Here is a 12,487-nt window from a genome sequence, read left to right on the forward strand (position 1 = left end):
CGGTAGTAGTTTATCGGTAGACGGTGCGCAAACTACGAACTCGATGGTGACGCAAGACACGGACAAGCTTTTTATCCAGGTTCGGCCGCCGAGTTGGCGTAATACCTACGTCCTGCGTCTGGTTGTATTGATTTGTGTTGAGAGAATATGATGTGATGGTGTCCCCTAGGGGGGTCCCTTGCCCCTCCTTATATAGTCTGGAGGGCAGGGTTACAGATCTGGAAACTAATCCTAGTCGGTTACAATTGCCATAGATAATTCGATATCAATTCCTATTCTAACCGACTAGAATCCTGCTTGATCTCCACATCTTGTTTCCTTGCGCGAAACTCCAGGTTGTCGGATCAAGCCTTGAACTCGTCTCGTAATGGGCCAAGCCTCCTGGCCTAAGTCTAGCCGTAAGGGTATAGGGGTTTATACCCCCACAGTCCGAGGCTTCGAGGTTGGGTCTCGAGTAGTGATGAAAACGGTACGGATATTTTCCAACCGTAATCGAGACCGTAATCGAGGCCGAATTCGTCTGTCCGTATCCGAGTCCGAATATCCAACATCCGATACCGTATCCGTATCCGAATACTTAAATTGTATATTTATAATATCGACATTTAATCGTATCTTATGCGACATGGTTGAGATTATCCGTATTCGAATCCGATCCGACCAAAAATATGAAAGCAAATATGATATCAATAATATGTGTCCGTATCCGATCCGTTTTCATCACTAATCTTGAGTGAGTCGGAACGAGTAGTCCAGTCTTAGCTCCTCCGAAGCCTAGTGGTCCAGCCTCGGACGAAGCAAGGAGTGACTGTGTCAGACTTCTTGTTTAAAGGGGAAAAGTGGGGGCTTCTTATTTAAATGAGAAAAGTGGGGTTCTTAGCTCTTTACTTTGCATACCGTGGATTATGACACCCGACAAATAGTCTCAGAAGCCAAATAAAATTACTTTATAATCCTAAATACATAAGCCGACTCATGGAGACTAAGAAGACCATTGCCACCGACTGTAACGTACGACAAGAAAAGGCGATGCATTCTTTCTTGCCATCACAGTACTGAAGTTGACTCCAAGGTCGACGCTAATAAATTCCACGAGTAAGACTGCATAAAGTTGTTAGAATTACAATTATCAAAAATAATTTGGTTTCTTGTTTTACCATCCCTGAGAGTGAGCTGCACTTGTTATATATTAAAATAAAAAGGCATCTGCTTCAATATAAAAACCTCATCTGTGAGGGCGGAGTTTTTTTCTATAACGCTTATATATACTGCAGAACAAGAAATTGCGTAGAAAGGTTTGCAATGACCCTAGCCCATGAATGAGTATGAGTACTCCTAGGTACAAATTCGTCACAAGATACATGATACATACATGGAAGTTTACAAATACAAAAGAAAAATTATGCAGCTCACTCAACATTTTCTGAAGCCAACCATTCATGTGACAGCTGATTACTCTCCTAACGCAAAGGCAGAGGCATCAAAGGTGTCAGAGAGGCCAGTGCCGGTCTTGAAGGTAACCTTCTCTGGCGATGCCTCGGGGACGTACACCTCGACGACGCTGAGCCAAAGCATCAGCTCCTTTGTCTTTACGCCGGTGATCTTACTCAGCTTACCCTTGTCAGCAAATGCCGTTACCTCGGCGGCGTACGACACGGTCTGCTTGATCTTCTTGAAGGTGTGCTCCACCTTCTTCTTCCCCTGCACCAGCCACATGAACCCTGTCTGGCGGTTGAAACCGAACTCCTGGATGTCCTCGAGGGGCAGGAAGCCTTTGGGGAGGCCGAGCTCCTCCAGCAGCTCGATTAGCTTCTTCCTGCAGATGGCGTCTCCTCCGGTGACGACCTCAGCGCCGGCACGGTGGCTCTCGATGGCCTGGGATGCCATGGTCGGTCACTTGATATATCTGTCCTGTTTGTGCAGAACTGTGTGTGCAAGAGTCAGTGGTATAGTAGCTGATGCTGCTTTAGGGGGAAGATGGAATGTTTGTGTGATGGGAGAAGGAGCTGTAACACATCTATATATAGGCATGCAGCTTGTACAGAGAAGCAATGCAGGGCGGGCAGTCTTATTTGACTACGTTGGCAGAGCGCGTCAAATTTGGCAGAGTCAAAATTGCCACCCCTGAATTTCTTTTATGACAAACACAAAGTCAACATTGCCGCTCCTGAATTTTGGGTTTTTGCTATGCCCTGTTTTTCTTCTCATTTCAGAAAATCTAGCATGAAAAGGAAGAAGAAGAGAAAAAAAATCAGTTCAATCGAAGTCTAGTTTAAGCAAGTCCTGAGAACCCTTCAAAACTATAAGTACACACGATCACAGAATTCTGAGCTTGGTGCGCCAAACTACGAATTTGACCATTTCTCTTCATATCCATCCACATGACCAAAATAGAAGAATTCGGTAGAGAGGTCAAACAATGCACACTCAGACTGAATCACATTCTCCCAAATATGGCTGGCTTTAAGTTCAGCCGAACAGTTTTTTTTTTTTTTTTTTTTTTTTTTTTTTTTTTTTTTTGTGTGTGTGTGTGTGTTTGTGTGTGGTCAGATTCTGCTTTTCAGAATTTTTGACCAACCAAATACCACACCCGGCCGGCGGCGCTACCTGCACCCGAAGCAGAGCTGGACACCAGACGCCGCCGTTGGACGGACGACGTACCCAGGCAGAGTCGGCTCCGGCAGCTCCTCCGCCGCCGCGTCGTCGCTGCTGAGCATGGCAATGACCTGCCCCATGGCTGGCCGCCTTGCTCGGTCCGACTGCACGCAGAGGAGCGCGACGTGCACGCACCGCAGCGCTTGCCGTGCGGCGTGCTCCTGCCCTGCTTCCACGCCCACCACGTCGCCGTCCACGACGTCGCTCGCTCTCTTCTCCCTCCAGTGCTGCCACACCTGCATGCCCATGCACACGGTTATTACTATCCTTGCTCTGATCCACATATTTGGTATTCGAAGGGATGATATATGCCAAGAAGAGATTTGTGCACCACTCACGTATTCCACGAGGCCCTCGGAGTCCTGGCCTTCGAACGTGTAGATCTTGTGGCCGGTGATGATCTCCAGCACCAACACCCCGTAGCTGTACACGTCGGACTTGATGGACAGCAGGAACTTTCGGCCGGACGTGCACTCCGGCGCCATGTATCCGCTTCATCACAACAAACAACAGACAGCAAACAGAATAGTCAAAGATGAAATGCTTATTGTCAAAAAAGAAAAAAAGATGAAATGCTTTGGTGCTCTAAAGGATCTCAAATACAAACAAATTAACTACAAAGTTATTATAGATCATGCTGAGAGCTATAACTTTGGTTGTGTATCAGAGGTCATTTGAAAAATTAAAAAAACAAATTTTAAAATTAGAGAACTTAAATAAATATTTAGGCCTCTAAATGATCTCAAATAAAAAAAAATTCTACTGCAAAATTATAGATTTTAATGGGAACTACAAATTTTATATGGATTATGTCATAATTCAAGATCCTTTGAGGAAGTTTTTAAATAATGAATTTCAAAATCTAGTAACTTAAAATAAATATTTGAGCCTCTAAATTGCATTGAATAAAAAATATCAACTCGAAAGGTATACATCGTGTTAAGATCTGTAACTTTGATATAAAGTTTGTATTCACACAACTTCATATGAAAACTTCATGTTTTTGAGAGAGAGAGAGAGAGAGAGATGTAGCAAAACCACCTAAGAAATCAATTAGAAATGGTCAAGGAGGTATTTATTTGGTTTTAAAAGTTAATATGCGTATATTTTCTGGTATTGAAGTTTGAGGGGGCCTTTCAAATTTAGCAACTAGGGGAAGCGAATCGAACTTTACTCTAAAAGAACTACAACTAATAATAAGATCAAAGTTGAAAGCCAAAAATTACATATCCCATGATGTCACAAAAGTGATGCGACCAAAGTTCACGAAGCTTAACCTTCTCCACAATAGGCTGCTCACAATGGAGTTCCATTCTCATTTAAAAGGGTGCTACATAAACAATTTTGATAATACGTAATTGTTTCCAAGTCTTAATTTGACATAGAACTAAGTGCAATGAGTGCACATGAAACACATAGAATGAAGCTATGCACTGCAGAAGGTTATTTCAATCATTAATCAAGTGTTATTAGCCAACTGGCCTTGTCCTCACAAGATGGCACATTTGGCTTTCAGTTTGGTTGACTCTAAGCATCATATAGACTAATAGTCATTGGATATATTTTGTTTTCTGTAAACAATACCTGCTTTCGCCATTGTGAGAAGATGAGAAGACATAAATAGCCCATAAATTCACATCTAAACCACTAACCTTTACTATTATAAGATATATTAAATAAACCCCTAATTTGTTTTTGGATTACCCACCTCTGCCACTTCGAATGGTAATATAAAGTGACCTCTCTAATTTGGATCTAAAATCTTGTGCTGTTATAAAACATTAAATAAAATATCTCAAAAAAGTACATCTAATCACCAATATAGTTAAGTTATTATAGAAAATAACTAAATAAGCTCTATATGTTATAAACTATACCATTCTACTATTGTTAATTTCAACATATACATAACATCTTGAGTACCATGGTCCATCTTGAATCTACGATCTATATATGTCATCATAGTAACTAAGTGCGAGGTCTAGGAACTAGAAAATGTTTTATAAAATAAAATATAAAAAAGAGAAAATATATTGAGACCTAGAGTTTGAACCTAACATGTGGATAGAAACTGAAAACAACTAATAAGATCATCAAAATTTGAAAACAAAAACATAGATTCATAATGTCACCAAAATTTATGCAAGAGCTGATATAACTTAAGCTAATGCTTCAACTAAATACATATTACATATTGAAAACCAAAGAGATGCAATGCAGAGGATGAAAACATGTATGTAGTATAGTTTGTAAATATATCACAACCTAGATATTTATTGTTTTTGGAAATGAATATATACTATGTACTAAATCTATCTATTAAACTTTTGTTGATACTTATGTAACATAAAAACCCTGTTAGTGTAGGGTTGATTGGCTAGTCAGATAAAATTCGAATGCATGAACAAAGCGTGTGGTTTTGAGCAAGGATTGCTCATCTACTTACAATGTTCCAGCGACCTTCTCCGTGCTCTCGTGAGTTCTCTGTTTATCGTACATCCTCATGAGGTCAAAATCGGCAATCTTTGGGTTGAAGTTATCGTCAAGAAGTACATTATGTGGCTTTAGGTCCCGGTGAATGATCCCCTTGTCGTGAAGAAACCGGAGGCCGCGAGCAACCCCTAAGATGATGTTGAACCATGTAGCCCACTCTAGCTTCTCGCCCTGAAAAGATGCTGCAATTGCAAGCCAAATTTTTTTTTGGTGTTTTCTCCTTGGTAATCTTTTTATTACCCTGTTAAATGTAATCAAAACTTACCTTTGTACCAAAATTTATCGAGGCTGTTATTAGGTACGTACTCATAGATGAGGAACCTCCCTTCCTCTTGGAAGCAGTACCCTAGAAACCTCACAAGGTTCTTATGGCGCAAGTTGGCCACAATGGATATCTCCCTCTCAAGTTCTTGTATAGTCCTCTTGGAGTCCCTGAGCCTTTTCACTGCTACTTTCTTCCCATTCTCGAGTGTGCCCTGCATTTCTCCCTTCCATTATTTACGTTCCAAACTAAGCGTTCTTTTAACAAACTGGAAATGAGTGATCGAGAAACATATTCTTGGTAAGTGGTAACTATTACCTTGTATACTGTTCCAAATCCACCGCTGCCTAGCTTGTTTCTACTTGAGAAGCAGCATGTTGCAGCCTCAAGATGCTGGTAACTGTAGAGTTGGCAGCTCGTTCTTCGGCCGTCCTCGTCCTCCTCGTCTCCTTCCCTGCTCAAACCCTTCTTTTCTTGGTCATGCATAGCCTCCTCTGGCATGCCATCTACTTGACGATTCAAAACAAGGGGTTCTAGAGATAAATAACAGTGATATGTCAACATATATATAAGAGAAAAGCAGAAAGTAAAGAGAAGAAGAAATCAATCAAGAAAAACAAATGACTGCCGCCTTGAATCACCTATGACATGTCCTCTGTGAGCCGGTCGCCGTTTTCGACGGTACCATATGGTGAGTGCAAGGATGAAGGCGGCAATCGCCAACCCAGTCGCAAGAGAAACGATCAGCCATTTGGATCTATTGAACATTCCCTTGCTTTTTGATGATCCGGTGGCCATTTGATCTACCAAACAAACCAAAAGAGGAAGCTATTCAATAGCAAGACCTTGTTGAATAGTAGAAATACAGACAGTCGATCGGCAGTCCTGTACTACTGAAACAGGGTTAATGATCAGTAACACGCTCAAGTAGAAAACAATTGGAGAGTGATTTTTACCATTCGGCGCGGCAGCAGCAGGCAGTGGGGTATGACCGCCAGGGGCCGCTGGGGTGGGTTGTGCGGCCCCAGTCCTACCCTCGGGAGGAAATCGGACTGTAGCATTACCCGTGATGGTCATGGATGCTGCTGGAGGTGGTGCTCGTGCTTGTGCAGGCGGTGGTGGCGCCGGTACAGCAGGTGTACCAGCCGGGGACCGAGCACCAGCAGTTGCGTTAAATCCGTCCAGCCCGCTGTTTTTCCACGCGTCCGCGAGCAATCGCCGGGCCAGGGACTCGATGTTGTAGAAGGGGTAGCTCTCGTACCTGGCCATGCAGCTGAGCCGCAGCACCTGCATCCCCGCGCTGCCGTTGAACGCCCTGTCCACCACCTCGAGGGCGCCGCGGAGGCAGCGCCGGCAGTCGGCGCACGAGACGCCGGCGGCGCACCGCGTGAGTCCGTAGAAACGGCCGCCTGATGACGCCGCAGCCCCAGTGCCGGCGGCACCGACGCTGCTGCACATGTGGCTGCTCACCGTAGTCTTCCTCGCGGCGGCGAGGAGGCGCCTCACCGCCGCTCTGGCGCCCACGTGCGGCGACGGCGGCAGCGTGCGGCTCGCGTTGAACACGGTCGCCGTGTACTCGTCCTCGCGGAATCGGCCCACGTCCTCGTGGTCCGAGTAGCGGAGGAAGCAGGCGTCGTGCCAGACCGCCGACGCCGCGCACGCCGTCCCGGGACCGGCGACGATGAGCTTGGAGGCCGCGGAGAGGCAGGCGGCGCAGTCGGAGGCCGAGACGTCGGTGCGGCACTGCGCGACGCCGTACATGGTCCGGTTCTCGGCGGCGACGTACGAGGACATGTTGTGGGACATGTGCGCGACGCCGCCGTAGGCGCCGGCACACACGGCGGCGAGGAACCTGGTGATGGTGACCTCGCTGCTCGTCGTGACGACGGCCGGGGAGTGGCCGGAGCAGAGGGTCAGGGTGGGATGTTGACGACCGGTGTCGTTGGACGACGACGACGAACGCGTCGGGGTGGCCAGTAGCGCCGCCGCTAGGAAGAATAGCACTGCCATGTTCGGTGCAAGTCGGAAGGAGATGGCGGCCGTGCACAGCACGGTGGCCGACGGCGACGCCATCCCTTCACGTCCTCCTATCTAGATTAATCCTTTGCCGTGGTCCCTGTTGGAAAAAATCATTTGTACAGACTTTCCACGTACAGTTAAACCGTGACAAGAAAGTATGTATGGACCCGGGGCGAGGACTTGGAGTGACGACGAGGTAAGGAGTCCAGGTCTCCAGGGCACGGGATGGATGCGACCATGATCGGTGAAGTAAGGATGACCGCTGTCATTCAAATATGTGCCTCACGTCTTGTTGAAAAAATAACGACCATGCAGTCTTACGGGCTTGACAGCGCACTGTGTGGTCCTCCGTGATCAGTACGTGAATTTTTTGCAATTTGATTTTTTTTTTCAATTTCTTTTTTTACAAATAATCTCCTATCAAAATCTTTTTCGGGAATAGATCGAATTCTCAGCGGGTTCGTGATTGATGTCATGCTATGCGGCATGGTGTAAATCTCGGCAGAACCATCTAAATTATCTAAATTATAGATTAAGTTTAATATTGACCATTTTTGCAGTCAAACTATTAGACTTAAGCCCATATAATTCTGGTAGTCCATGAAATCTCGCAGGATAACAAACTTTTCAACCACGTAGCCAAGAACATAATAAATTCAGCGGTCGTCGTTCATATATTACATAAAGTTTTCAAAATAAGTTAACTACATCGCAGTTCAAATAAAGTTATTACAATACCAAGTCCTAAAGTGATAGCAAAAGCAAATAATTTTCAAACCACACACACTTAGTTCAGACACAGTGTCAGAGTCTGATCATTCCCACAATAGCAAAAAATAAGGTTGATTGATCACACCCTTGGTGTATGCATTACTCATATCTGGGTAGAGACAGTTAATACAATACCCATAGCACCTTTGGTCATCTGTAAAACAATATAGGAATAAAGCCCTAAGTACGAGAATGTATTCAACTAGGCTTACTCGTCTTAAACCAGAAATAAATGACATCCAAGATCATGTAAGGCTTTATAGTGGGCTAGCTTGATATTTTTTCATAAAAGCTTAAGTCACCTAGTAAGTAACTTTTCAGGTATTTAACTCAAGTTAATAATCATTGACCTATCATCTAGATTAACACATGTACTATAGCGATCACTTGATTCATTACAATAGTAGTACCAATTTTAGATGGAGCATTTCTAACTTCATCAAGCTACCATAACCATCCAAGTGTTCCATAAGGATTAATACGATGACGAAGCTCAAGTCAAGTGCTCTCTATCCAGGAGTGATGGTGATTCAAATTGATTCCTAACCAGCTGGTGATTTATTTCCCACATAAACCATGCTTCCCTGTCGGGGTCACTTTGGTCACCGAATGCACTATTCTGGTCCAGTCACGGGTTCGATAGGCACTACCATACCCAGGGACCATCTAACTGCCAGGACACACCTTGGTCTCACCATCGCGTCGTCGTGGCCTCCTAAACCAACTTCAATATGGTGCATGGATCAGATCAATTCTCGGCCCGAATAGAGTCCCGGCTTCACGGTCGGAATGAGTTATCTGCCCAGTTAAATATAAGACATGCGTTCAACATAACAAGAGGACCATCAACATTAACGACCAGTCCTTAATCGACACAGATAGAACCACTATGATCCAAAAAACCCATAAGGCTCTGTCCGGTCTCAACTTATTTCTCAATACTTGGTTATGAATCATGACAACAATCATATTGCCAACCCCTTTTTGGTAACCACCTATAGCTCGCAGGTGACAGAGAATCATCCGACTTCTAGCGGACTAAGCATAGCTAAGCATTAACTCTAAGACTATACTAAATAGGACAAGGTATAGGAAAGAGTGGTAACTAAGCAATATCTGATGCATCAACGGTTGCAAGCAACTCGTATAACTTAATGCAACAATATAGCCATCATGATTAATTAATAAGTTAGCATAATTAGAGGGAGACTTAGAATGCTCCGGGACTTGTCTTTCTCGAACGAGCTAGGACGATGGTCCGAGCACTCTTGTAGCTCCTCTTCTGGCTCTTCTACCTCGGTGGCCTCCTGCACCACCACTTGTGGCTCCTCGGGCTCAACTACCACTTCGGTCTTTTGCGATCTTTGTATGATGCATATGCTTAAGTGAATAGTCAAACGTTGGATACATATGGTGCATGATGATGCAAATGGTCAACATGAATGATCATTATCACCAATCATGTATGATGCATATGCTTGAGTGAATAGTCGAACGATGGATACATATGGTGCATGATAATGCAGATGGTCAACATGAATGATCATGGTCACTTAAGTAAGCTTGAGTATGTGCATATCTCCTCTCTGGTAGTGGTGTAGTAATGTAGTATTATGCAGACAACAATTACCAAACTCATTCTACAAGGTAGTCAACATCATACAAAAACATGTATCATAAGCACATGTCATTTACTGCATTCTCTTCTGCTACTACCTCTATCCCAACATCACAACATTTCATCACATCACACTAGGATGCTTTTTGATGCTTGAAAGATACACCAAACCATTATAATTACCTACTTCTCATGTGGAATTAATTATTTACTTAATTAACCTTTGGTTAGTTCTTGTTACTTTTGTCTATTTAAATTTCCTTGGTTGCCGAGGGGTTTTGCCCCACGGTTCTTGCTAAAAAAATAATAGGATATAACAACAATCTGTATTTTTGGTGTTCAATAAATTCTGGGAACATTATAGTAGCTCAAACATCTGTAACATGGTCTACCATAAACTTTTCACTAAATTTGGACATATAACACAACCTACACAAAAATGACAAATACAATAAGCATAAATCATGGAAAATACTTTACACATGAAAATGTGTCAAACAATAGATTTCAAATTTTGTTCTAATTACCCCCTAGCAAAACTATGCCCTACAAAAATTCGCTAGTCATTATCATGCATATTTTATTTATTACAAAATTCACAAATATAGCCATTTTAATCTTTTAATTCATAACTAAATGTTTATGAACAATACATATTTCATTTTATATTTTTCACAAATACTTCACATCCATACAAGATTATCAAAACAAGAGTCATATTTTTCTGAGCTATATTCTATTTATTATGCATCTCCTAAGAAATCAGTATTTTAATGATTTAAACAAAGCTATATAGAAAAGTGTCACAAAAATTACATGCAATATTTTTATCATGCAGATCTACACCTGCAGAGCACAATGAAATTTGTTTCACCATTTTTAGAGCTATAAATCTCAAGTTCTGAATTTTCAAAGATGGAAAAGTATTTTTGCAAATTCTTGTTGAAAACATTAGTCACTAAAATGCTACGCACACCCCATATCTACCCCCGTGACACTATCACATGGGACCCAAAGGTCAGTCGGCCCCACCGTTAGTCACACTGCACCCCAGCGGATGTTTACCGGTCAGATCTCGCCGTCAGCGAGGTCTCTGGCGGTGCCGGTGCTACTAGGGGCTTCCTCTCGATGAGTAGAGCACGATGCACTGCGAAGCGGGGCTTGAGGAGGGCTCCAACTACGGTGACGAGGCATGGTGGCACTCGGTGGTGGTGCTAACCGGTGGCCTGTCGTCTCCGGTCAGGGTAGCGAGGGCCAAGGCAAGCACAAGCTTTACGGGGTTGCGGCGGACGTGGTGCGCAGGTCGGTTGAGGACACGGGCATGAGCCGAGAGCTCATAGGAGCTCCGATCATGTCGTGGCGGAGGGGAACCAACCAAATTTGGCCTTCTACCTTGACGACCGCCGCAGCAAGGAGGAGCACGTGGTAGAGCTCGTCGCAGTGGAGCTGCGGGCGCGCTCAATCGGCAGCAGACGTGCGGGTGTGCGTGCATGGCCCTAGCGGAGGTTTGTGGTGGTGCTGCGCACGGGCTGGGGCTGCTACTGCTGCTGCCTGTGAAAGGGGAGAGCGAGTGCGCGAATGAGGGAGAGAGAGTAGGCAGGGACGTGACCCAGACAAGTCGTGGCCGGTCAGTGGTGCCGCGCACCGACCTCGCCAACGCGTGGCAGCCACACGGCGACTGTGGCCTGCAAGCATTAGGCGCCAGTGCACGTGCGAGGAAGGTGACAAGCACGCAGGCTAGGCCGGCTACCTGGGTGGGCCAAGATGCGGGGCGCTCGGTCCACTTCGGCACAGGCCTCTTTTCTTTTCTTGAATTTTTTTAATTAATTTTAAACACATTTTTGAGCAAGATAAACACATTTTTAGAGTTTGGAACAAAAATAAAAGTTGTTCGAAATAATTTTCACTATTACTTTTCTTTAAGGTGCAACTCAAAATTCAAAAAGGATTTTGCATTACAACTTAAAACTCAGTTCTAAGTTTGAAATAATTTCTTTTTATTAAATCTGAATTTGATTTTTTTTTTCAAAATAACTTGCTCCAAAAATGACACTTGAATGTTTCTAAATTATTATGAACCCTAAAAAATCATAAGCAAGCATTCCAAGAAATTTTTAGGGCATAGTATAATAAATCTAGCAATTTAAACTAATTTCAAGCAACACATAAAATAACACTTAAGTTATTTAAAATGCTATGCAAGAATGAAGCTTGATGCTCATGCTAGGATGTTTAGGTCAAGTTAATAGAGCCCTAATGCATGCTTAACACTAGAAGTGTTACAGTATCCTAGGCGTTGATCTACACTGTGCCGAGGTCTTGAGATGGCCATAGGCCCACAAAGGTTGGCGTGGGCTTAGGATAAGCCAAGGCCCATAGATCGACGTGGCCCGACTGATCATCGAGGTGTAGGCAGTTAAACCATGTTGAGCCCCCCTTCTTCTTCCCCTTTGTAACACACCAGTGTTATGGTTGCATAAATCACATGCATAACATAAGCATCATCATCTACTCAAGCATATCATGATCATCATCCACCTTGAGTCATACCTACCTATGCAAAAATGTAATTTAAATTGTCTAAATAGTCTTCCTATGCTTATGTTTGTGTGAACCATGCTTGTGTTTATGCTCTATATCTTGGTAATTAATTTATCTATGCTTAACTT

General features: G+C 43.7%; 2 protein-coding genes across 2 annotated transcripts; both read right to left on the reverse strand.

The window, feature by feature from the left end:
* LOC8072003 lies at positions 1,289 to 2,602 on the reverse strand. Its single transcript, XM_002447668.2, has one exon. It carries the CDS (start codon positions 1,885 to 1,887, stop codon positions 1,453 to 1,455), a length of 435 nt encoding a protein of 144 aa, XP_002447713.1. The 5' UTR covers positions 1,888 to 2,602; the 3' UTR covers positions 1,289 to 1,452.
* Positions 1,289 to 7,640, reverse strand: LOC8070835 (cysteine-rich receptor-like protein kinase 25). Its single transcript, XM_002447669.2, has 8 exons — positions 6,367 to 7,640; positions 6,052 to 6,213; positions 5,729 to 5,943; positions 5,414 to 5,624; positions 5,102 to 5,330; positions 2,994 to 3,147; positions 2,608 to 2,891; positions 1,289 to 1,925 (listed from the first exon to the last, which is right to left on the reverse strand). The coding sequence occupies exons 1-8, from the start codon at positions 7,481 to 7,483 to the stop codon at positions 1,847 to 1,849; spliced, it is 2,451 nt and encodes an 816-aa protein (XP_002447714.2). The 5' UTR covers positions 7,484 to 7,640; the 3' UTR covers positions 1,289 to 1,846.

Source organism: Sorghum bicolor, chromosome 6 (assembly GCF_000003195.3).
Source record: "Sorghum bicolor cultivar BTx623 chromosome 6, Sorghum_bicolor_NCBIv3, whole genome shotgun sequence".
Taxonomy (NCBI): domain Eukaryota; kingdom Viridiplantae; phylum Streptophyta; class Magnoliopsida; order Poales; family Poaceae; genus Sorghum; species Sorghum bicolor.

Coding starts and splice junctions, on each gene's coding strand:
- LOC8072003 (XM_002447668.2), bottom strand. CDS start 1,887: ATGGCATCCCAGGCCATCGAGAGCCACCGTGCCGGCGCTGAGGTCGTC.
- LOC8070835 (XM_002447669.2), bottom strand. CDS start 7,483: ATGGCGTCGCCGTCGGCCACCGTGCTGTGCACGGCCGCCATCTCCTTC. Junction 6,214..6,366: donor TGCTGCTGCCGCGCCGAATG/GTAAAAATCACT, acceptor TTTGTTTGGTAG/ATCAAATGGCCACCGGATCA. Junction 2,892..2,993: donor CCGAGGGCCTCGTGGAATAC/GTGAGTGGTGCA, acceptor ATGGGCATGCAG/GTGTGGCAGCACTGGAGGGA.